The sequence below is a fragment of the Acomys russatus genome, chromosome 21 (assembly GCF_903995435.1).
Source record: "Acomys russatus chromosome 21, mAcoRus1.1, whole genome shotgun sequence".
NCBI classification, from domain to species: Eukaryota; Metazoa; Chordata; class Mammalia; order Rodentia; family Muridae; genus Acomys; species Acomys russatus.
In genome coordinates, this window is record NC_067157.1 from 45485995 (window position 1) to 45511458 (window position 25464).

Here is a 25464-nt window from a genome sequence, read left to right on the forward strand (position 1 = left end):
TTCCACAATAAACCTTAATGGTTCTTTTGAGAAATTGTACCCATATTCAGCCTAGTTTCTAGTATTGGGAAGTCTGAGGCAATTCTTAAGCCCTAAACTGTCCTTTGATCTGTAGAAACACTGGTTTCCATGGAGCCATGCTGGCTAATGACCAAGCTGGAGTTCAGCATTCCAGTGAGCTGGGTCCTGTGTTCCTAACCAGGCCTGCTCTGAAGTATTTGCATAAAGGCTTTAACATCTTGGTGATTTGTATGGGAGCACTGAAAATAAGTTGAATATTTGAGGGTGAAAGTACAGCAAACCATTAAAAATGTCTTCTATTTATCTAAATGTAAGCTTATTTCTATAAAAAGTATTTTAATCTTTTGATGACACAGAATACACATTTTCCAAATATTCCTATTTTGTACAAAGTAATGCAAAACAGATTTTGTCTTATTTGACCTTAAATGCAAATAAAATGAAAGCCAAATTATTATGACCGATATATTCCTTATGCCTGGCAAGACTCTTCTCAAAGCAATTGTTAATCCCAACTTATTTTTAGACATTTTAGGCTAAGCCTTCTTCTTTCGGCTTCTTTCTCTCCCTGACCCAGTTCTGCAGAACAGCCTGACTAAGAAAAAAGGCTGCCAGCCTCAACCCCAATGGCTGTGGTTAACTCACATGCTTCCACAGCCACACTGCAGCTTCAGAAAGACAGAAGGAGGTTCCAGACGACAGCTCTGACATAGGGGAAAGAAACTCTTCAAAATAATAATAATAATAATAACAACAACAACAACAACAACAGTGTTTCTATTGTAATTAATGGGATTAAATAGGAGCCAAGAGAAAAGATGACTTTTGTCTGAGTGGACTGAAGCTGAAAGGCTTTGGTGATAACCTTTGGTTTCCACAAAAGTCCTTATGTGACGGTGGAAGCCTGGCTCCCTTCCAACTGCATCTGCTAGTATCCAGAGGCCTTGGGCCATGGGGACAATTAGCCCCTTAGTGGACATGTAAAATATCAGGAAATACTCTCTGGGGCCAAATTTGTGCTTGTCTTGAGACCAACTCTTGCTATGTGTCTCAGGCTGGTCTTGAACCTCTAACAATCCTCTTACCTCAGTCCCTTGAGTGTAGGACACATGTGTGAACTGTGTTTGGCTTCAGGCTAACCACTTACCTGTTTTCAGCACCTCACCTGATATTGCAGTCTGTTGCTTATGTAGTTCCATAGGCCACGTGTCACGAAGCCTGGAGACTCTCAGCCTGTAGGCGCCCTCGCACCCTTTGCTCATCCTGTGCATGTGGCTCTAATCCAGGTTGTGGTCCTAAGATGGAATTCTGATTTCCTTGCAAGCCATTCCTGGAACAACTAAAGGGTTTTGCATTCAAGGAAAACATTGACATTGTTTTTAACCCCTGATCCCTTAATGAGTAGTTATCTGCTTTTGTTCATGTGTCTCATGGGTTTTGGAGGAAGAAAAAAAATACTGGTTTTTCATTTGTATCTTTACACATATTCATGCTTCCAAAATAAACAAACAGCGAGGGAGAAAAATCTGTTTTCAAAAATCAGCAGTACTTTGGGAGGCGAGGGGCTCTAACAAAAAACTGACTTAATAACTAGATTCTATTTCCATAGATTCTCACTTTTCTTCATAAGGGCTATAGTACTTTCAACCATGCTTTTAAGATGTGTAGGATAAATGTTGGGTTTGTAATAAAGAATAAAACCTACACGCAGCTGGATAAGTAATCCAGAAAGAGGACCCGTGATGCACCAAGCAGAAGTACCACCAGACACTACTAAAAGTGTGAGCACCTTTTGCGCACAGTGCTGCTGACCTCAGATCTGTGAATGGCGCCCCCTGGAGTTGGGACACCATGTTAGCGCTAAAACTAAGAGGATTAAAAATACACTTCTGCACTCACATGTTCAAAAGCTTAGTGACATTTTTTGGGTTCCTTCTTCGTCCTAGGAACAGTGGAGAAGCAGTGGATCACACAAGCATGTATGAAAAGCCCTGGAGAGCTCATGACCCTGTTAGTTATGGGTATGAAAGAGTAGGGGGCTGGAGAGATGGCTCAGAGGTTAAGGGCACTGACTGCTCTTCCAGAGGTCCTGAGTTCAATTCCCACCAACCACATGGTGGCTCACAACCATCTATAATGTGGTCTGATGTGCACTGTATACATAATAAATAAACAAATCTTTAAAAAAGAAAGAAAGAAAGAGTAGTCTGTTTGGCTGGGGAGATGGTGCTATGGAAACAGCTCTGCTTGCTCTTTCTTTTTTCCCCCATCTAAAAATCATCCCTCAAAAGAGGAAAGGATGAGGATGCTGTGAAGCAGGAACCAAAGCAACAAACTGTGAATAAATGGTCAAGTCATGAATCAGCCAAGGCCCTTGTGTGCTCCATCAGCCTTTCACACAGGAGCGCTGGTGAGGCCTCCAGTCAGCCCAGTCCTGTGGTAGGTGCTGAGGACCACTGAGTCACACACACAATATATAACCCACAGGGAGCTGAGAGTCTTGTGGAGCTGAACAACAGTGGCTTTAAGGCCATGATAAGTGGGTGAGCCTTGCGAGATTTGAGTTGGTAAGAGATTAGAGAAATCCCATGGGACATCAGTGAAAGGAAGAACAAACGGATGAGGCTAGAGATCCGTGGCGATGGGGTTGGGAAGAGGCAAGGAATCTGTTGTGTGGGTCATGCGAAGGTGCTTCACTTCCATCTGAGAAGGCAGTGAGACTGTCGTTACAGGCTTTAAGTAGGAGAGAGATGAATCCAGGCCAACCTTTTGTAGATTCACGGTAGCTATTACACCCAATTGTACTAATGGCTAATAACAATGGAGCAAAGCCAAGGAGCCTTGTACTGTAGGCCAGTCATGGAGCTGACCATCCTGTCACCCAAGGAGTTCACTCATATATAACGATGCATAGAGATTATCAAGGAAACTCTATTTGGATAATTGATAAAGATAGTGACATAAGAAGTCTTCGTCTTAGTGTGTCTATTTCCTATCACTACCTTTTAAAAGCTGTGCTGAGAGGCCTCTGCCAGGAGACCTGGATCTGCAGAGAAAAACAAAGCATGGCTGCACACACGGATGCCTTAATGGCAGTAAGAACTAAAAAGAGCCCAGCAAAGTCTAGCTGGCAGTTGCTGTTGTCCTATCTGCTTTTTCTTCTTCCTCTAAATCCTCAGGAGATACCAAGGGGCTTGTTTATTGTTTGCAGAGGCAGAAACATGAAGATTAAAGATGATTCTACTATGGCTTTAGAGTTCTGTCCTTTGCAGGGGAAATACCTTATTGCCCACTTACTGTAACTGCAAGTCAATAAACTGACACTAGGTCACCAATCGTAGGTTTTAGGGTATAAGAATTATTTGATAATTGAAAGGATAGAGAAAGGGAAAGAGTGGTTATATATTGTTTCTCGATAGATATTTAAGATCACTGCCACACAGGTGGTTTTTGCTGTGATGTGAAAGGAGGGTACCTTTATTCACAGTGGGAGGAAAGATGTGTAAGCGTGTGCATTTGTGAGTGTGTGTGAATACGTGTGTGAGCATGTGTGTGTGCACGTGCATGTGCACATGCGCACGCACACGTGTGTGTGTGTGTGTGTGTGTGTGTGTGTGTGTGTGTGTGTGTGTGTACACACATGTGGAGGCCAGAGGTCTTCCTTCAGTCTCCTCTCCACCTTATTTTTTGAGACAAGCTCTCTGTTGAACCTGAAGGTCAGCATGTTGGCTAACCTGGCTGGCCACCAAGCCTTGGGATTTCCCCTGTCTCCACACCTCAGTGGCTGGGATATATGGTTACCTACGCGCCTGGATTATACATGATGTGCTGAGTATCTGAACTCCAGGCTTCACGCTTGTGGAGCAAGAAGTTTACCGACTGAGTCATCTCCCTGGCCCATGAAGACATCACTTTCCAAGTTAGGGTGAGAAAGAAGAACGCCGTGCATGGATAAGAGGACAGCAATAACTAAAACAGCAGCCGCTTTGGCTATGTTCCGTCCCGTGTTCCCACAGCTCAGCCCCTTGGTGTGTCTTTGCTTCTGAGCAGCGCAAACTAAGTGTCTCAGCATTTTCTGCTGCATATCAACCCTGGGCTTATTTCCCCACCCTCAAATTACAGATCCTGGCAAGATTTGCACTTGTAAAGCATTTAATTATTGTGTTTGGCATCCGTGGCTGGTTGCATTATGTAAACAAATGCCAGCTTCAAACACTGGGGCTGATTTTTTTTTTCATAGGCTGCCAGAAAAGCAAGGCTATTTGATGTGCATTCAGATGCTGTTTCTGATTCCATAATGTAGGTGTGGGAACAGGAATCTGGCTCGCCTCTGAGGGACTAATGCTACGGAAAATTAGCCTTTAGCATCCTCGGCAGAAGGTGCAAATCATCTCAGAGACATGTTCCAAAGCCACTGTCAATGGATGCCCCACTCTACTCAAAGCTCTTTGTATCTTTGAACCTATGTACACGCACCGCATTCTTTTCCGCCCTTCTGTGTGGTTTGTAAACTCTGCAAAGTGGAGCTAACTCACCGCCGTCTCAGGGAAAGACTCCCAGGGTTTCTATGGATGTCCTGGTCATCACAGTTCATTTTCTTCTCCCTATCCATAGGCACTGGTTGCTGTCTCATATGTAAATGTGACCAAGACCACATCTAAGCTCAGTAGACTCTAAGATCGTCTGTTTTCCTGCACAGAGCCCTTAATGAACTGGTGTTGGGGGAGGGGTGCTGGAGCAATGAGTCAGTAGGTCAAGCACTCGTCACACCAAGTCTCGAGTTCAAACCCACGTAAAAAGCCAAATGCGAGGCATACCTGTAATCCCAGGACTGGAGCATCCAAGACAGTAGGTCCCCTGGGACTTGCTGGCCAGCCAGTCTAGCCAAGTCAGCCAGCTGCAAGTTTAATGTGTCAGAAAACAAGGTGGGAAGTGATAGAGGAGGACATCTGATGCCAATCCCTGGCCTCCGCACATGCACACGCACCTACACACATGCATACTCCCACATGGACACAAACGCAAAAAGAACCATTGTTGTGTCAACCCCATTGATATATTTTTTTTAAAGCATCCAACATTTTTGCTCCCCGCTCCCTAGAGTACTAGCCACGAGGAACTGATTTAGGAAAGAAAAGAAGCCTACTGGGTGTCGCTCTTTCAGCTATTTCACTTGTTTTTCTGGTGCCCAGCGTCAGACTCCTCATCTGTGGAGCTGACCCTGGGGCCGAGCAAAAGTCTGAATCGTCAGAGGAAGGTTATAGTTTCCGATACCGTGCTTGCTTACGGAGGTGAGAACTTGAATGACCCAGTTTAAAGAGGGGGGGGGGAGATCAACAAGGGTTGAAAGGGGGATTTGTGGTAACCCTAAAGTCACCAGAGAGTTTGGATAGGCAGAGCTTGCGGTATCTGGATAGTTGTTGTTTTAGTCTGATAGTGATGACAGAATGAATGAGCTCAGAGTCCAGTCTCTCTCCAGTCTGTCTTCCTCAGAACCAGCCTGCTCTGGGGAAGGCAATGCGGACTCAGGCTCTTACCTGAGAATGGCATACCCGGCAGGATGGAGTGTCACCGGCCAGCCAGGTTCCCATGCTCGCTGTCTATGACTGCAGATTGTTAGGTAGGAAGGTGCCTGGTTTCGCTTTTATTTCCAGTTGAAAGTACTAGCCTATATCTTATGCACTTCCTGCAGAATGTGCAGACAACTTGGGAATGGTTTACTATTTGAAAATGCTGTGGTGAACTCAAAACTTATCTGTAAATTGGCATGGCATAGCAAGTGAGAAATAATGGCATAACTGCTGGTGGCGTGCTGGGCTCTCAGCATGTGTGTTAGCCATCAAGGGGAGGGAACTTCTTTGTGTATACTTAACCTGACCATTTCTCCTCTCCCTCCTGATAGCGACAGCTCCTCTGATGAGGTCCTCTATTATGCTTTATCCCCGTCGTCCGTCACCCGTCTCCTGGTACCATTTCCCAATCCACAGTGGGGAAGGCTGCAGGGGGCAGAGACTTGTTTATGATGACACAGGATGAGCAGCAGAGCCAGGACTGGAGGGTGTGACACACACTGCCCTAGGCTGTATGCAGCATCTGCAGTGTGCTGTTTTGACGGTTTGATGGGAGGCTCTGTGCCTTCAGCCTCACCTTTGTTTTCCTAGTGGGAGTTAAGCACTAAGAATTACTTAAACCAAGTAAGTTACTAACACCAGATATAATATAAAAGAAAAAGTATCCAGGACTGAGACGGCATTCCACTGGTTCGAGGTCATGTGTGCTCTCTACAATACCAGGTACATGCCCCTGTGGGAAAGGCTGGGATCACAGAGGAGGGGATTCTATACTCTGAATTGCTGTGTCTACACAGGTTCTTTTGTACCTAAGTTGGGACAAAATTGTTTAGCACCTCGGTGGGGCACCAGAATGATGTTTTCTTTTATTATTTTGTTAATAGCAATAATTACAGTCAGAAAAATGTCTATATTCACCTCCATCTAGATGCAAAAATTAGAGCAGGTTTGGGGACTGATGTATTTGAGAGAAAAGGAAGGACAGGAAGGGCGTGGACCATTGGAGGTCACAGAAAAATCCTTATAAAAAGAAGTTTGCTCCTGTCTGGGGTTGTCCAACTTTTGTTATCTAGAAAATTCCTAGACAACTGCTCATTTATTTGTTTTGTTTTGTTTTTTGAGACAGGGTTTCTCTGTGTAGCCTTGGCTGTCCTGGACTCACTTTGTAGACCAGGTTGGCCTCGAACTCAAAGTGATCCTCCTGCCTCTGCCTCCTGAGTGCTGGGACTGACAACTGCTCATTTATTAAAATGTCCATAGCAAATATTTTACACTGGAGTAAAGACAGACACCTTATACGGGCTTTCAAAATATTTCCGTGTCCTTAAAGATGTCTGAAATTATGTTGGTATGAGTGCTGACTGCTGCATTAAGACAGCCCCTCCCACAAAAAAAATAGTAAATTGAGTTTCCACTCTTTGCAGACAAATGTTTTAACCTAAATTCTCCATTGTCTGAGTAAGCTTTAGTAGTTCCATAGAGCAAGTAAAAAGAGACCAACTGCTTATGCCTTAAGTCACCCTCCACACATAGCCAGGAGTTCCTCCTTAATGGAACATGTTCAATGGTCGTCAGATACCCTGGCAAACAGGCCTCTTTATGTTAGGTTCAGCCTGAATTACCCATCTTGACCCGGTCTAATTGATGTAAGTGGTAGGAATTAATTTCGTGCAGGCAAGGATAAAGGCTAATCCCAGTCACTCAGCGCCTTGTAATTAATCCACATACTCTTAAAAGAGAGCGGGAAACGTTGGCACATTCCCCAGCTTACAATTCTCTACCAATCTCACTCAGAGTGCCCGGGTTTCAAAGGGTTTAAATTTCAGGGTAGAATTACAATTAACAAAGGTTTTGCTAGAGCAGATGGCTCTTTCTAGCTACCAAATATTGAGGTCTTGTTCAAAATCTGTTCTAACCATGAAAAGCAAAGGAGTGTTTGAGTCAAAGACAAACATTTTCATATATCTTTGAAATGTGGCTGAGCAGGTAGATTTTATGATTTGGGGACATCTCTGTTGTCTCTGAAACCCCAACTCACTGAGCACTACAGAACCTAAACCAATGCTAAACCTTAAACCTTCTTTCATGATTAAGAACATAAATAATAAGCTCTGAAAAAAAAAAAGGATAAAAATATTGGGGGACAGTTTCCTACAGAATAAATATGTCAAACAAACTCTTACTATATTTTATATATAAGTGAAGGTAGCATATTACACAGCCTTTTCTTTTGATACACAGAGAGAATGAATAGAAATTTTTTTTTTACTATTTTAAGGGTTGGCTGTGAGATTGCTCCATTCATCACCTTTATTTCTAAGTTTCTGTGCCTTTTAAAAGATTTATTTTATTTTTATGTGTTTGGGGTGTGTGTGTATGCATGCATGTAAGTATGTATGATGTGCATGTATATGTACCATGTGCATTCAAGTGGTCATACGTGGGCGTTAGATTCTCCTAGAACCGAAGTGCTGAGGCCTCCAATACAGATGCTAAGGACCAAATCCTCTTTTCCCTTGAGAGCAGCAGATATTCTTAACCCCTAAGGTATCTCTCCAGCCCATTTTTATATTTTTTAATAAGATGAAAATTAAGCAGTTCCTGCATGTTTTCATCTGTATTTTGATTTTATAATGAATATTAAACCACAGTTAGATTCCGCAAGCTTCATGGCTGTGTCTAGCGATACAGCACTTCTAGGGATGAAGAAGATGTAAATATTCAGTCCAAGTTGGAGATAAATGTAGGCACTCACATTTTACCCTGACTCTCTCTTTGAAGAAACCGTAAAATAAGGAAACATCATAAAATAAATCATATTTCCCCTGGGAATGGTTTAATAATTATGGGCTTTCTTTACCAGAACTTAGTACCTCATGATAAACAACAGCATGTTTTTTTTTTAATTTACAACAGTGATGATAGAAATATCTTATTCACTAATTATACTGATCTCTAGGGCATAATAGTTGTTCATTCATTCACTCATTCATTCAACAATTTTTTATAGACTAGGTACTGAATTCCAGGTATGAATCTACACTCTGGGAAAAATGATAAAAGTACTAAAAAAAAAAAAAAAAAGTACTCCCACCATCATTACTGTATGCTAGATTAATAGGGGAAATGGCTAGAAACCAAATAGTTATTGCAAATTATAAATGCCAGGAGGAAAAAAAAATGTCCTCCTCATCTGAGGATCCAAACCCTGAGAGTAGCTGAAGTGGGTTCATCAAAGTGACCTGGAGAAGACCATGAGCCCTGGAGAATTCCAGAGGAGAACGATGGGTCTGGAGGACGTTTGGGTCAAAACTGGGAAGGCTAGCAAGGAGGAAAGAGTTGAGACACACGGAAGGTTTTGACCATTATCCTAGAAGAGATGTGAAGGCATGGAAGCTTGTCCGGGGTGGGATGACGTCAGGTTTGCATTGGAAGAGCGTGGTACAGTTGTCTGCCCCATCCACGAGCCAGATACAGACGCAGATCCAAGGTAACCTGGGGAGAATAAGCCATGGCTGTGTAAGAGAGAGCTAAGAAAGGAAAAGGTTGAGTGGTAATGATCTGACCGTCTGGAGTGAAGGAGAAAAAGTAGAGTAGTTGGCTCATCTGGCAGCCAGAGACCCAGTGGTGGTGCCACTCTCTGCCTGGGACCCTGGCCTATAAGGACGACTGTGCTCCATTGTGAGCAGATTGCACTTTCACTTCCTGCGAAATCTCAAAAGTTGGTATATGGAGCAGTCACTTGGCTCTCCGCTCGTGCTCAGACACTGAAGCTGAGCATATCTGAGTCACGGCTGCCTTCCGGCTGATTGAAAAGGAACCTCAGTGGAGGCAGGAGCAGAACCAGGTGAGAGGGAAGCGGACTTGAGAAGCGGGCAGTGGCCAAACATGCCAGACGCCACCAAGAAGCTATATGAGAAAGAGACTAATAAATACCAACTGGATTAGGCCGCGGCATGCACAGAGAGTGGCTGTGGTGGGAAAAGCCAGATTGGATGGAATTGGAAAGGGAAGAGCTGAGAGAAAAAGCCCTGAGTCAAGGGGAGGCGGGGCTAGAGGGAAAGGTTTGATGGGCACATGGCCCCACCATTCAGGCAGTAGGAGAAGAGGCACACCCACGAGAGCAAGGGAATAATGCTTAGCTGCTGGAGAATCTAAATCCTAAATGAGTTTGCAAGTGATTTTTCCTCCAGATTGGTGTATGTGAGCAGGAGCCAATGTGTTTCTGCGTGTGTTCACATACTCCCTGTTTTCCTCTGTGCAACACTGAAGACCAGACTTTGAATAGCACCTAGTTCAGTACAGTTCAGCCCAAGCTGGGCTTCACGCTCAGAGACAGGAAGCGATCAAATTCCCCTGATCTTCATATTGAGAACTGTATACTGACCAATAGCTGCACAGTCTGTGTCGCAAACAGGACTATTTCCTAGGCCCTGGAGTAGTTGTAGACACTAGGCTATCATGTCCGCGTGCAGTCCCTGGCTCCAAAAACCACTGCCAAGCCCAGAGTAGAACTGCATTGAGAGAACTTGGCAAGGCGGAGGGATGTGTGGCCCATTGTATGGGAGACCCACAGCAGTGGATGCACAGCACTAATCTCAGTTTTGTGCCTCCTCAGTTTCTTCCTGGCCCTGACCGCAGAACATCCATGCATAGCGTGATAGGCCAGACATTAACCATTTAAAGCCAGGAGCTCAGTGTAATGTGGAGAGAGCTTGACGCCTTACCACACTGCCCATCCCTGTTGCCTGTAACTCCTGTAAAAAACAAGTTTCTTCATAGCTTTCTAACATTAATGTTTTGCAAGTACATCTGCTTCCCAAATCTTACGCTAGTGTACGTAGATCAGGAGCCACCCAAAAACAGGCTTCCTGGTAACTCCACCTATATATCACTATACTGGATCATATTGCCCCGTACTAGAACATACCAGCCATGTGCTTACAGGGTAGGGACTGTGCCCTGCTTGGGAGAACCCTGCAGCCCATGCAAGACACTCAAGAAAGGCCCACTCACTCATGTCAATGTCACCATAAGCTGACTCCACTATCAAGGTAAACACTGGACCTCAGCTACCCATAGGCCACAGTAGCTCATTGTGACATAAAACCATTCAGTGTAGATTACCAAGGTTTAGAGAGAGAGAGAGAGAGAGAAAAGAAGAAGAAGAAGAAGAAGAAGAAGAAGAAGAAGAAGAAGAAGAAGAAGAAGAAGAAGAAGAAGAAAAGGTCCGCGTTTATTAGATACCATCAGCCAGAAGCATTCATCTTCAGGAGATACTCTGTTCCTCAAATGCCACAGCCAGAAGCCAATTTCTCAGATGCTGGGGTCTGAGGTCTGGGGTCAAAGCAGCAAAGACCTTTCAATCTGACCAAGTTTGGACCCAATTTGCCAACTGGAAACACAGAAGTAAGACGGGTAGAGATTAAACTCTTACCTTTACTACAAACTTTGGAGGGCCTGGCTTATGATGGGTAGGCATCAACATACTTTGCAGCTGGTGGGCTGAGCTGGGGAGACCCCATCCACATAGGAGGAGATCGTCAGGAATTAAATCAAAGGTAGCTCTCTGGAAATCAACTAGTTTACATACACACTGTCCAACTCTTGTTTATGACCTGCAAGAACAAGTGTGTGAGAGAAAGGAGGCGTTAAATAGAGACCAGGAACTCATGCAGTACAGGCCCAGGGGGAAGGAAATCAAAGTAAAAACATCAGTACTGGGCTAAAGAGATGAGTGCTCTTTTAGAGGACTCTCTATCACCAGTCCAGGGGATCCTGCCCAGGGCATCCAGTACCCTTTTCTTTGGTGACTGTACACTTGTGGTACCCAGATAGACATGCCCCCATAAAATACTCATTTATATCAAAATAAATATTTTTTTTAATTAGCACTTGGAGAGAAATATACCCCACACAGTCCTACCTTTGCTTCAGCAACTTCTCTGGAAATAATAGGAGGAGGTCAAATATTTGCTAGTAGACGGCAGATCTACATAACCCCCAACATCTTAGCACACGGTTCATAGTTGACAGCCACATCATCCAGGCTGAGCAGGCATCCCTTCAGTCAGCGTGTGCCAGGTGTCCCCTGGTGCCCAGAGCCACATTAAGCCCTAAAGGGTTTCTAAGAGGTGCATGGGCTGATTCTGCTCTCATCCCATGCAGAGGGTGGGATAGTACTTGTCTGTGAAATCTAAAAGAGTGTTAATAGTTAATCTCACACACACACACACACACACACACACACACACACACTATTTTACAGGAGTGTTCATAAAGAAGACAAATATGGGGGAAGAATGATCTCATGTCTCTGTCCTACATCTCCACTCTCCTGCGGTGTGACCTGTTTAAGGAAGTGCATTTGTATGGACTGGGAAAGGGTGGAGTTGACCTCACAGGCAGGACATTACTTTTTTTCCTCTTCCTGTCCCTGTTTCTCACAGTAGTCATGGTCATTGCTCAGCTTCCTGTGGGGGAGATTGTGGCTACTGCGTGTCCCTCTGCTGCCACCAGCAAGCGGAGGACAGCACAGTGCCAAGTGCTAAGTGAGCTTACTTATGGGACCCTTTCCCGGAGTATCCAGGGTGGCTCTGTGTGGAGTTGGGAGAGGCAGGACGCGGGCGGCAGTTGTGTTCTGGGCTGAAACGTCACAGGCAAGAGAGCCGTGGGAATTATGGGGTGGGGGGTAATGGGGTAGAGCAAAGACAAGTGGTGCTAACAGCTGGCACCTGCCACCAGGGTGACACCTGAGGTGGGAGCAAGCAAGAAAGAAGATGCGTGTAGAGACGAGAGCTGTATGTTCCTGCACTTGGGGCCATGGAGCAGAGTTTCTTCACACAGCAAGCCATGTGCTGGCTACACACACTATGCCAGGCAAAACAATGACAAAGGCTTGGGGCCCCAACTTCTTGAACATATTGTTGCCCTCTCATCAAACTGTGGCCAGCAGGAGCCCTTTTTTGGGGAAAGTCCTGAGAACCCCGTGTGGTGTTTCTGATGCCCAGTGAGGCTGGGGAACAGCCAGTTGATTGGGGCAGATAGACCAACAGCCAGTAGTAAGCACAGTTTAGTGTGGGGAGTACTGTGGTTGGACGCCTCGGGAAGATGAGCGCACAGGGAAGACGGGGAGGTTGGGTGAGGGGTTACAGAACTGTATTTGCCTCCTTCCTCACGTACATCCCTGTTCCCTCTGCTGGTTGTCAACAGTAGTTCTTCAAAGGATGTCTGGATTTGGGGCAGTTTGCTGTGCTTTTAAAATGGCTTTGCCCATAAGCCCTGTGCATCCTTATGCCCTTTGGAGATGAGTTCTCAATGATACAGCGGCAGTAATGATTAGAAAAGAGGCTCATAGGAGGATGTTGGTAGGAGCTTTGTGGGCTTAATACCCAATGCTTTGCTTTTAGCACTGCCCATGTCTCTTCCACCTCACCCTAAGGAGGGTGACTGACCTCTGTGTGTGGACAGAGCCTCTCCTGCAGTGCTAACAGCACCTTTCCCAGACTGTTCTGGACCTCACAGTAGGATACAAGGTTGCACAGAGAAATGTCCCCAGGTAACACCCAGCCATGTTTCTGCCTCCTTATCCTGCCCCCTGATGAGACGGCTGGACCATGCCTCAGGGTGTCTGCTGATGCCCATCCTAGCTCTAATGCCACCCTTCTCCGAGAGCCACCCTACTCATGCAGGGAGTAGCCCCATCAGAAGGCAGGTTAAGCCTGTCTTTGTGAGTCTGGGTGTGGCAGGAAACTGAGCTCCTCCAAGGCCTCTTTGCCCTTTTCCCTGTAAGATCGTTAGCGCTGCCCCATAAGTAGCTCCTTCTGGGCCTACCATACCACAGGCCAGCTCAGCCCTCTATGGCCAGTACTGCTTATGAACAAAAAAAAAAAAAAAAGGAGATTCTGCCCGCATACTCCTCCCCCCAGGGAGGACCAGGACCTATACCTCCTGTCGCATGTCCCTTTCCAGCCCGCTGTGGGACCTGAGCGAAGCCTGAGGTTGAGGTGTGGTTTGAGTAGGACTCCAAGGCTGGCTCTCATGCTATTCTAAATTCCCGTCCCTCCGTGCCTATGTCAGTCTGTGAAAGTGACACCACCGTTTTCTCAAACTCTGGAAGGATCACGCAGAAAATGGCACAGCATAAAGCAATACAGTAGTGAGTATAATAAATGAAAGCAGGACAAAATAGAAATAGACAAAAAGAAAGGGGTTAAAGTAAGTAGGGAACCAGAAAACAAATATGTAAATTGCATATGCAAAGTGTCTGTCCTTAAAACACTGACTGTGGTTGTGGAAATTATATAGCCTTTAAAAAGCAAACAAAACAAAACAAAACAAAACAAAACTTGTGATCAACTTCAAGGGATTTGCGTAATTTGCATATCTTCTGAAGAAGCAATCTGAAACTTATTTAAATTAGCCAAGGTGTATCTTGGGAAAAGAGAAAATGTGAAATTATACATGTGTCATTCAATTAGTTAATCATTACGGTCATAGTGCCAAGAGATATGGGCACCTCTTGTGCCACGTGCATTTAATTCACTCTTAGTCCTTTCCACCTAGGCTGAGTGAATACAGGATCCTGAGGTACTCAAGGGATTCCAGAGCTTTCCAGAACTACTTGCCTGGCCCCTCCTCTCCAGCTTTAACGCAGGTTTTCTCTCACCTGTGTGCACCTGTCATATTGGCCAGTAGGGGACACCTGTGAGCAGCATGTGATATTAGTGTGGCCTCAGTAGCTCATAAAGAGAGATGGTCAGTCCATTGCAAACAGCTCGTGTTTTCAAAAGGCTCTGAGAACATACATGACTGTGAACTACTAAGTCTCTTGCCCTCTCCATCCTCAAAAGCCAATAAACACTCATGTTGTAAACCAGTTCTGTTGGGGTGGAAGGATGGTCCCGCAGGGAAAGGGTTAAGTGGAAGCAATTCTGGTGTGGTGGAGACTTGATAGGCAAACTAGTACAAGCTCCATCTCACCTCTTACATAGCCATTTTTTTCAATTTTGAAATTTTGCTTTTAGAAAAACAAACAAACAAACAAACAAAATACATAGAGATAGGCACGTCTATGGCATTGCCTATCTCTTTCTTTGCTTCCCTCCGTTCCTAACTCTCATTTTTTAATTTTTTGCTGCTGTCTGGTTTTTTTTTTTTTTTCTTCCTTGTCTCATCTCCCATACTTCCCCTGCACCTCCTGAGAGAGGTCTCATGACACAGGCAAGATGAGGATGTGGGTGGAGGACAGAGGTGGGAGGAACTGCCCAGGCCTGTCTTCCCTTGGGTGGAGCACCTTCCAAGAGGACACAAACCTCCTGCCAGTGGCAGCCTACCAGGCTGCCCTCCACCCCAGCAGGACCACAGGAACATGCTGTCGGCCACCATGGTGGGCACACTGGTCAGAGGGTGGAGGAATCGGAGCTCCCCTCGAAGAACAGAATGGAAGCCACCCACCCCACAGAGACAAGGAGGAATTCGGATTCAGGGTATGTTGTTCTTACTTTCATGTGGCTGAAAAACTTTCTTAAAAGGGACTCAGGGAGATGGCTACAAGCTTACTCGCTTAGATCTACAGTCTGTTTTTTTTTTTTTTTTTTTTGGTTTTTTGTTTTTTTCTTAGCTTATATAAATTCTGGCTAACTTACTTCAGTAAGGAGTTACCTTTTCCTCATCAAAGACCAGGAAACCTTCAGAGGGGCACAAAGCAAGAGCTATTTATTCCTGCATTCTTTTCATTCTAAAGCTTCTATTTGAAAGTGGAACCTTGTTCAAGGGTCTGAGCACCGAGAGAGGAAAGGTACCGTGCTGGCTTCTGGCAGCTTTTAGCCTAAATTCTATTACTTCGTTACTTCTGATACAGGAAATTGGCAAAAGGCTTAGCTCCTGGTTTCCCCACTAATTATTTTTATTTTCTGTCTCATTTCCATTGTTCCGAGGCAACAATAAAGCAGATGGCAGAAATGCAGGGGCCTCGCGTTAACCTTGTAGTTCTTTCTGAGACACATTTTCACAAAAGGAAAGAAAGAAGGCGAACTTTTTGAAAAACCTGACCTCATTCTCTTCTGTCTGGGCCTTGAACTTCTAAAGATACTTACTTTGAACTCTCTGGTCTTGCTGGCTGACCTATGGAGAGACTCGGAGCCAGCTGCAGAAGCGAGTTGGCACCCAGCGGTAACAGGCTCCCAGGAGCTTTGAGAGCTGGCAGGCTGCCCCTCAAATGGCTTCTATCTGACCCTGAGTCCCAGAGCTGCCTAAGCAGTAAATGGAACTGCGCTTTCATCCTGGCACGTGTTAAAAGTGAGGGATTTCCAGATGTTTTCTCCTAGATACGGCACGCTCTTCATCTGTACAGCTCACGTGCTTGTTTTGTTTTGACGCGGGGTCTCCTGAAATTGCTAGCTAGCCCAGGCTTGCCTCAAATTCAATCCTTGTCTCAAACACTACTGTCCCTCCGTCCTCCAAGCATTTACCATCAGGTCCTGTTTAACTACCGGTTTAAAGAGTTATCAAAATTAAATGTTGTCACTTGTGTAGTTGTAACTTTGACCCATGTCTCTCAGGCTAACTATTTGCAAGGAGACTAAAACCAAGCCTGGGAATGTAGCTCATCTGGTAGAGTGCTTGCCAAGCACACAGGAAGCCTTGGGTTCAATCCCCTGTACCACATAAACCAGGCATGGTGGCGCATGCATGTAACCCTTGTGCTTGGAGAGTAGAAACCGAAGTTCATCTTCAGCTTGTCGGATGTCAGCCTGGACTACATGAGGCTCTCTCTGTCTCAAAATAAAAAAATAAAATAAATTAAAAAAAAAAAAAAGAATAAAACTAAGAAGCCATTGAAAAAATATTCTAAGTATATTTATTATAAGAGGGAAAGTAATTTCATTGTTTTAGCCAGATGTCCAAAACGTGGAAGGAGCTAGAAGGCCAGTCCACGTTCTAAACTACTAAAGGGGACTCAATAGGGGTGTGAGTCATGCTGCCTTAAAAGCTGAGCACCTGCCTCTGCTGCCTTGTCTCACAGCTTAGGAAGCAGCGCTCAGGGGAGGAGCCTCGGGAGGCACCACCTCTTCAGGGGCAAAGCTGGGCCTGACGCAAAGTTCCCACACTCTGGGGCCAGCCTTTTCTCTCTTGTCCTGAATTCTCCTGACAAAATGTGCTAACTTCCGGTAACAATATTCAGAGCCTATGAGGCAACAAAATAATAGCAAACATGTCAGCGGTGGAGCCTTTAAAAGTGAATACGTAAAGAGATTTAATTTTTAAAAATATATAATTATACATGTTTAAGGGTATGGTGTGGTGTATATTTGTACACGTGGGTGGTGTGTAATGGTTAGACCAGGCTAGCATAGCCATTACCTCCAGTATTTGTCATTTCTTTATGCTGGGAACGATCACAATCCTCTCTGCTGCCTATTTAAAAATCTGTACTTGCACGTTGCCATACTGTGCACAGATCATTCACAGTCTCTCCTCCTACCCAGCTACGCCCTATCCGTGTTATGGGTTTGGAGTTCGATTGAGGCATAATTCACAAGCCACCCTACTCAGCCATTTGGAGTCACTGGCTTCTAGTATGCGACATTGTTACTTTTTCTTACGCTGTTATGGAACATACAGAAAATATAAAATCTGCTATCTTAACTGCTTTTAAGTGTTTGTATGGTTCAGTTTGTCAGCATTCATTATGTCCACAATGGGGTGTGACCATCGCTGTGACTTCCCAGCTTTCGCCATTATCTTAGATCCAGTTTCCGGGGCCACTGAGCAGTCTAGTCTAGTCTCGGCTTACCTTGAGTAACATTGCATCTGCTTCCTGTCTCTGAATTCATATGCGGATAATTATCCTATGTGCACCATTCTGGCTTATATCACTTGATTTAATGGTTTAGGTCATCCACATATAACAGAGATCCATTCTATATGGCAATGGGTCAGATTCCTTTAATTCTCTTTGTTTCTTTCTTTTTTTTTTTTCCTTTTAAGCATTCTTTAATGTCCAAGCTGATCCTAACCTCTTTTGTTTTTTTTTTTAATTCTCTTATATTTTTATATTTAAAGGGTAAAGTATTTTTATATTTAAAGGGTAAAGAGGCTCTTAAGTCTTTATTTTCAGTGAGTTCTTTAAAAACAACAGCCATAGATAAATAATTTTTAGTGTGTGAGGAACATGTACACATGGGTTGGGGCAGAGGTCAGTGGTTGGTGGAGGCCAGAGGTCACTGATAGATGTCTTTTTTCATCACTCTTGACCTTATTTTAGAAGGTTTAGAGTCTCTCACTGAAACAGGAGCTAAGCTGGCTTGGCCACAAGCCACCAGCGATCTGTTTGTCTCTGCTGCCACCCCCTAGGGCCACTGCCACACTGGGCTTTTACGTGGATTCTGGGAATTGAACTTGTGTCCTCATGTTTGCAGCAAACTCTTTACTTTTGTGCCATCTCTCCAACCCTATAATCATCTCTTAGAATCTTTTTATCTTTAATGTCTTGGTCTAGATTAGAAAATGTATTCCCTTCAGATAAATTGAATGCTTGTTTGTTCGTTTGTTTTTTAATTTACTTTTTTACTTTTTTTTTTTTTTTAAGACAAGTTTCTAATTTGTAGTTCTGGGACTCACTATGTAGGCCAGGCTGGCCTCGAACTCACAGATCTACGTGCTGAGATTAAAGGAATGTACCTCTATGCCTGGCTAGGTTGAATGACTTTTAAATTTTCTCTTAGATGCCAGAAAAGATATTTTAAATAAAAGTGAATATGATCTTTATGCTTTCGTTCTGTGTTTCCTAGAACAGTGATACTTTCTTTTGACATAGAAACGTATAGTGGCAGTTACTTTCCACTAAATATAAGAAAACCGTGAGTTATGTATCATCAGCGTCTCACTGCACCATGTCAGAAGTCCAGCCTGGATGGCTCAGGGCTTATTGCTCCTGCAGATGACCTTAGTTGGGTTTGTAACACACAAGTTGGGCAACTCGCAGCTGCATGTAACTTCAGGTCCAGTATGGGCACCTGCAATCATGTGCATATGTACAAGATGCACACACACACACACACACACACACACACACACGCGCGCGCACACACACACACACACAGAAATAGAAAACTAATTTTGAAAGGTCAACCCAGGGGCTGGCCGTGCTGGCACACACCTTTAATTCCAGCACTCGGGAGGCAGAGGCAGGTGCATCTCCATGAGTTCAAGGCCAGCCTGGTCTACAAAGCGAGACTAGGACAGCCAAGGCTACAGAGAGGAACCTTGTCTAGGGGCAGGATCAGGAAAGAAAAACAAAAACAGCAAAACATGTCAACCCAGGAAATCTGTCAAGGTCTGGTTCATTCCTTTAGAACAATGGTTCTTCAACCTTTCTAGCTCTGCAACCCTTTAATACAGTTCCTCATGTTGTGTTGACCCCAACCATAAAATTATTCCTTTACTACCTCATAACCTCAACTTTGCTGAGAGGCGTAATGCAAATATCGGATATACAGGATGGCTGATGTGCCACCCCTAAAGGGGTCTCTATCCACAGGTTGAGAACCACCGCATTAGTAGCTAGGGAGGTTGTTCTGAGAGGATGGTGGGGCACCCCAGCTGTTAAGAAGTACTGCCTCCGACCTGCTGCACGCAGGGTCTAGAGTCGTGCTGGCTCTAGGCCCTGTCCACTGGTGATTCTTTCCCAGTGTTGAACTCAGGAACAGCTAAATTGAAGCAGAATCTGCTACAAATTCCCAGACTCTTTTAATACCAGCTGGAACAAGGAGCCTTCGAGCGATATTTCACAAATTCTGTTCTCTGTCCTCAAGATAGCCCCTTCCAAAGGACCCCTGCCTCCAGGGAACACCCAACTGGGTTGTGGGTTCTGTTGCTCCGTCTTAACTCCTCATATGCCACTTGAGTTATTTAGCCCTCCTGAAGTTGCCCTTGCTTTATCTCGCTGATGAGCCCAGTCAAGCAAACCTCTGTGGCTCGGTAGTGTCTAAGTCCACCCTGGCCAGTGTCCTACCAGAGTGGACATGCAGGCGGCATTTGAGAGCGGCGACTGCAGGAATGTGCGATGTGAGGGGGTATAAATCCAGGAAGCTGTGTAATCATCTTGAAGCTTTTTAAGTTACGCCAGGCACCTAGGTTATTATGGCTTTTTACATTTCAGAGGCTTACAGACTACCATCAGGCCCAAATATAAAATAATCATTTCTGTGCTCAGAGTTGTATACCCTGTAGTCGGAAAAAAAAAAAAAAAAAAGCCCTTCCTTCCTCATTTTTTAGTGACAGCCTGTAATCATGTTGGAGTGATTTTTTTTTGAGAAAATTTTACCCCCTCTAAACCACTGTTTGCTTTTCTGGCTGCTGGGAGGAGATTCTCCTTGTGTCAATGGTATGGCTCTCCTAGCCCTGGCCCAGCCACCCACCTAGGGAAGAGTGCCTGTAAATCTCAGCTAACAATTACACTGGGAGGAAAGTCCAAAGATAAGAATCAGTTGATCCGCAGATGTTTATTGAGGACCTGGGAGAAGTCCTCATTAGCAGAGTGTGGCTGCGGCATTGTGCATTCCACCGCACTGCGTGGCCGCCATCAGTTCCAGGGAGGCTTGGGAGAGCAAGCATCTGGGGCTGCCCTGGGATCTATGCAGCCGACTCTGGCCCATTTCCTCCTTCCAACCTGGAAGCCAGTTGAAGTAGCCCATGCTAGACACCTGTAATCTGACTGGAGTTTTTAATTATTTTTTTATTTTTTAGTAGATGTCTAGAAACTTCAGACATGGGGGAAAGAAAGACAGAAAACTGTGCAGTTATAAGCTGATATTTGGCTTGCTTATAGACTAGAAGAATTTTTATTTATGTAAACCAAAAAAATAAATAAATTAACCCCATTTTATAATTAATAGTAATGACTAAATGTCAGAATAATGCTCCTAAATAATTTAGTATATCTATTACTATTTTCTGTTGGAATTTAATAGACTTATACTCTGACCTGTACTTATTTTAATTAGTTTAAGCCTAGCTATGTAATTCTTTTCCCATATTTCTCATAATTAACTATGTAATTACCATTTGGTAAGAACTCCTTAGTTTAATTGGAATAATCATGGGACTGAGATTTAATAAATACTCACTGAGCAGTTGCTAAGTGTAGAGCTAACAGGCCTGAAAGAAAAGAGCGCTAAGGTTTACTTCATTATTGACCTCATAGTGTTTGGGATCCTGAGAAAGCAAATGTAAAGACACATATATAAAAATATACATATATTTAATACCTCTCTATAAATATATTATATATATTTATGATATATTTTAGTTTAATAATATAGTTATAAATTTATATTTAAATATATGTATATTTACATATATATATGTATTATATATATAATATAAATAAATAATTAAGTTAATGCTAAATGGACATTCAAGGAAGAAATTATCTTAAGAAACTGTACAAGCCTTCTTAAGCAAGTAAAATTTGAATTAGGCCTTCTAAACTATGGAGAATGCTGCCAACTCTTAAATTGGAGCCAACAGAAATTACATATTTGCTGTTGCCACACCTTCACTAATTTTGGAACTCATAAAGGTTCTAAGTCCTACTGAAGAGCTTATATTAATTTGGACGATGACAGTATTAACACATCAGCACACTGACATTCCGCCTAAGTGGGTACTTCGGGTGCTGGCTAAGTGTGTTGGTGGTTTCCACGCTGGCAGGAGGGAGGGCACTGGGAAGGGCATCTGTTACGAGCAGTATTACAAGCAAAGGTGGGGAGGCGTGAAGACCAAAGGGCGTGGGGGGGAGGGTCTTGAGTTAAGGAGCGTGGACTTGATCCCCAGACCTCACGAACTCCATCAAGCCTTCCTAGCAGAGTCACTCCCGTCTGGAGTCTCGGAAGGCACATGTGTGGAATGGTGACTTGAGGGGGCAAGAAACTAGGTTTGGCAAGTGTCAGGGAGGAAGTCGATACAAAACTGATGAAAGTGGGGGTGGAGGTCAAGAATGAGTGAAGGAGGCTTAAAAATGTCTGTGGGGCTCAGATTTGTGGAGGAGACTAATAACAAATGGAGACATTAATGCCTTTGAGAGGAGATTTTTATTACATTTCTCCAGAAGATGAACCATACCACACCATGACATGACATACTGTAAAGGGCCACATTTAGGTCCCAGCATCAGTAAGGAGGCTGGAAGGACCTCAGGAAAATTTCTACCTGCCCAGGGCCTTTATTGGGGTGTCCATGAGAAAGGTCTGGTAGGACAAGTGCGTAGCCCCACAGCTATGGGGTTGGCCTAGCGGGCCTTAGGTCAGAGTAGTTGTCGCTTTTCTGATCCTGACTCTGGGTTGGTTTAGGGAGAAGTTAATGCTGGCTGGGGTGTTAGAGGAGTGAATTGGGAGATGTTTCAGGGCTCTGGGTGACAAGGGAGATAGAAACCGTGTGGTTGTGGGTTTGGCTCTTCGATTAGAGACACCAACTAGACAAATACCGAATCTGAAGCTAAAGCACAGAGCCGTGTGTTTGGTAGCAGGCAGATAGCTTTAAACGCACCACAGTAATCCTTTTAGCCCCCTTTCGCACTCAGTCATTTCAACGGTCTGTCCCATGTCATGTGAATAATAGCAACGCTTGGAGCCGAAGTCCCACCTTCTGGATTAGTTCATGACCACTCCCAACACTTCTCATCATGCCTGAGGCACATGGCCCTCTCTGCTTGCTTGTGCTTCCTCAATCTAGAGTCAGCCTGAGGCTGATCCTGTTCAAAACAGGCTGGTGGAAACCTCTAGCACTTTCCCAGGGCTCCCAGGGTCAAGGAGTGATGTCAGATGCCTGGGGTCTGTTGTTTCTCTGTGTGAAGTTTCTGCCTGCCTTGTCAGAAGAGCACAGAATGTATGCAGACAACTGTGGTCTTTGTTCAGCACATTTTAAAAATCAGAACAGTGATGTATGTGGCTTAACACCCCCACCCCACACCCCCACCCCCGTCACCTGTTAACTTTTAGTTTCTCTCTCTGAGAGACTTGGATGCTCTCGTGTCAGCAAACAAAGCACAAATTACCCTAGCCTCTGAGCTCCCTGGAGGAGGCTCTGAAGTCTTGCATCTGTAACCACCCTTCTCCTGGGACATTCTGCAGCATTACTCTTTAGGTTTGTGCCAAATGCCCGCTATGTGTCCTGCCAATTCAGCCTGGCTTTGTCCTCTACACATGACCACCTTTTTATCTGCGCTCTCTGCATATGCTCACTGCCCACTTCCTCTGAGAGCCCGTTCTGCGCTCGGTTCCTTCGGCACACGTGTTATAAATGACATCTCTGCGCCTGTAGAGCATCTTTTTGCACAGAGCTATGAGGATTCAGAGGCGCGGGTACCCCAGCTCAGGACTCCAGGGACCTTATGACTAGCTCGGGAAGCAGCTAAAGGGTGCAAACAGACCATCGGGAATATATATGCTGTGGTATGTGAGTGTTTGAAAGTTGCTCCTGGCCAGTTCCTACAGGCTTTGTGGCTGGTTACTCTCTCACCTGCCTATGTCTTTCTTTATGTTCCTCGGAGTCAGCCTATGGGTTTTGAATCTTTTTCTAGACTGAGAACATTACTTTGGAGGAGCCCCTGCCAAGTGTATGCAGCAGAAATTCCTTTTTGTGTGTGCCATTTGTGAAGTTCAGTGGTGACAGTACCTCTCCCTGAGTGCAGGGCTCTACTGTAGTGCTCTGCATAGAATCCTGAGGCTTAAGAGTTCAAATACCAGGGTCACCACTTAGTAACTGTAAGACACACACCCTAGGTCAAGTATGGTGGGACACACCTTTAATCCTAGAACTCGGGAGGTAGAGGCAGACAGATGTCTGTGACTTCAAGGTTAGCATAGTTTATAGAGCTAGTTCCAGAACAACTAGGGCAACATAGTAAGAACTTGTCTCAGAAGAAAAAAAAAATTTACCTCCTGTTCAAATACAAAATAGGGATGATAGTAGCACCTATGAGAATTAAATGAGTTCATGGAAAAGGGAAAGCTTGCAGTGGTCAAGACTACATAGGAAGCCAAGCATGGTGGTACATGCCTTTAATCCCAGCACTCGGGAGGCAGAAGCAGGTGGATGGCTGTGAGTTCAAGGCCGGCCTGGTCTACAAAGTGAGTCCAGGACAGCCAAGGCTACACAGAGAGACCCTGTCTCAAGAAAAGAAAGAAAGAGAGAGAGAAAGAAAGAAAGAAAGAAAGAAAGAAAGAAAGAGAAAGAAGAAAGAAAGAAAAAGAAAAAGAAAAGAAAAAAAAAACTCCATAGGAAATACTGGGTCAGTGTTGGTCTTGATGAGCTGCTATTATGGTTCAGCCATCTCTGGAGTCGCCTTGCCCTAGGAAATGACTATTAATTATCATTTTCTCCTGTTCCGGGGCTCAACTGAGAGCCCCTCCCGTGCTGGGTACCACTGAACCCGAAGCCCCTCGTCATTCTGCTTGGGAATTTCTATAAACAGGGTTATTTATTTTATTATCCTGGCACTGACATTTTAATGTAAAAAAATGGCTTTTTAAAAGAATTGGGAAGATGCACAGACCTGTCCATCTTCCTGTTGTGTTTTTCTTTCCGTGTGAACCCTGGTGGTTTTTATTGTTGTTTTAAGTTTCTGCTCCACAGTGACGTTCAGTGACCAGTTTCTGTTCCAAACAACAGTATCTGTCTTATCGGAAAATCGACCCTGATTTCCATTTTCTTTACAAAATGATTACTTAGGGCTCTATGCGTCTAGAACTTAAATTTAGCAGTTACAAACCCTAATTGCCTGAGTTGGATTGTTCTGAAAACTTGTGAAAAGATTTCAAATACCAAATGACCCTGAATTGGCTCTAATTTCAAATGAGGGTGTAGAAGGCATTGGGGATTTATTGGAGATATGTCTTAGTCCTTTAGACTAGGAGCCTGCACAGCTAAAAGTGTTGGTCTGGTTTCCCTGACACTTTCAGCTACAGGATGGTGAGTGAGAACACTAGCACTGGGGGAAGCAGATTTGGGTCCGTGTACTCGCTCCTCTGCTTACCAATTGTACAACCTTGAACTTGTTACATAGCGTGCTGAGCCTTGAATTGCTGTCTTCACAATGAAGACTTTCTTCTGAGGGCTGAAGGAGCCCCTGCCTTATCAGCTGCTTGCGTTGGTGCCCACGCAGCCCCAGCGCCCAAATGTTCATCAGAGTCATCCTGCAGAGATCTGATTCTAACGCTTCCACTGTGAACTATCAGAATAAAACATGTCCACCTCAAATAGAGGAGCTTTTTGTGCATAAATCTCGAAAAAAAGCGACCAAGTGCATTTCTTGAAATCACCCACCGGGACAGAAGTGGAGAACCATAAACATAATTTAAATTTAGACCCGTGGCCTTAAAATGTGGATTTATCATTATCCTTTAGTGTGTTTGCAGCAAGTCAGCATGGGGCCATTTCTGTGTTAGTTCTGCTGGCAGTACAAAAAGCTGTCATCCTAAGATAATGTTCTGAGTCCTGGCTGTATGTCAAGGTCGCAGCGAGGGAGAAGCCCAGGCACTGTGTCCTGGAACATGCCTTCCTTCCATGAGTATGCTTAAAGTCTATATGTCCTTTAAACCATTCCCTTAACAGCTTCCATGCAAAGTCCTAGCAAGAAGCTTTTAGTGAAATCAAGAAACAGACATTAGTGCCACAAACAGGGAGGAGTGGAGTGTTCCTGGCTGGCATCACTTTCCCTGTCCCCAAACCCCTGAGTCAGGGGTGGCAGGCTGCCAGCTCCGCAATAAAGTCTTCAGTTTTTAATTTGAAGCCATGGGGTGCTATTGAGACACTTTGAATATCTGACTACGCACGCATGAATGTGCCCACACTTTCTGCCGTCTTAGGA

At 44.5% G+C, this 25464-nt stretch overlaps 1 protein-coding gene across 4 annotated transcripts in view; it reads left to right on the forward strand.

Moving 5' to 3' along the window:
* Positions 1 to 25464, forward strand: part of Plekhg1 (pleckstrin homology and RhoGEF domain containing G1) — a 151810-nt gene that overhangs the window by 16489 nt on the left and 109857 nt on the right. For 2 of the 4 annotated variants that reach the window (XM_051164612.1, XM_051164613.1), the window contains exon 1: positions 14941 to 15079. The exons of the other annotated variants lie outside the window; for them this stretch is intronic. In XM_051164612.1, the coding sequence (XP_051020569.1) occupies positions 14962 to 15079 (118 nt within the window). In that variant the 5' untranslated portion in view covers positions 14941 to 14961. Of the gene's footprint in view, positions 1 to 14940; positions 15080 to 25464 lie in introns of those variants that run through there. 4 annotated transcript variants of the gene reach the window in all.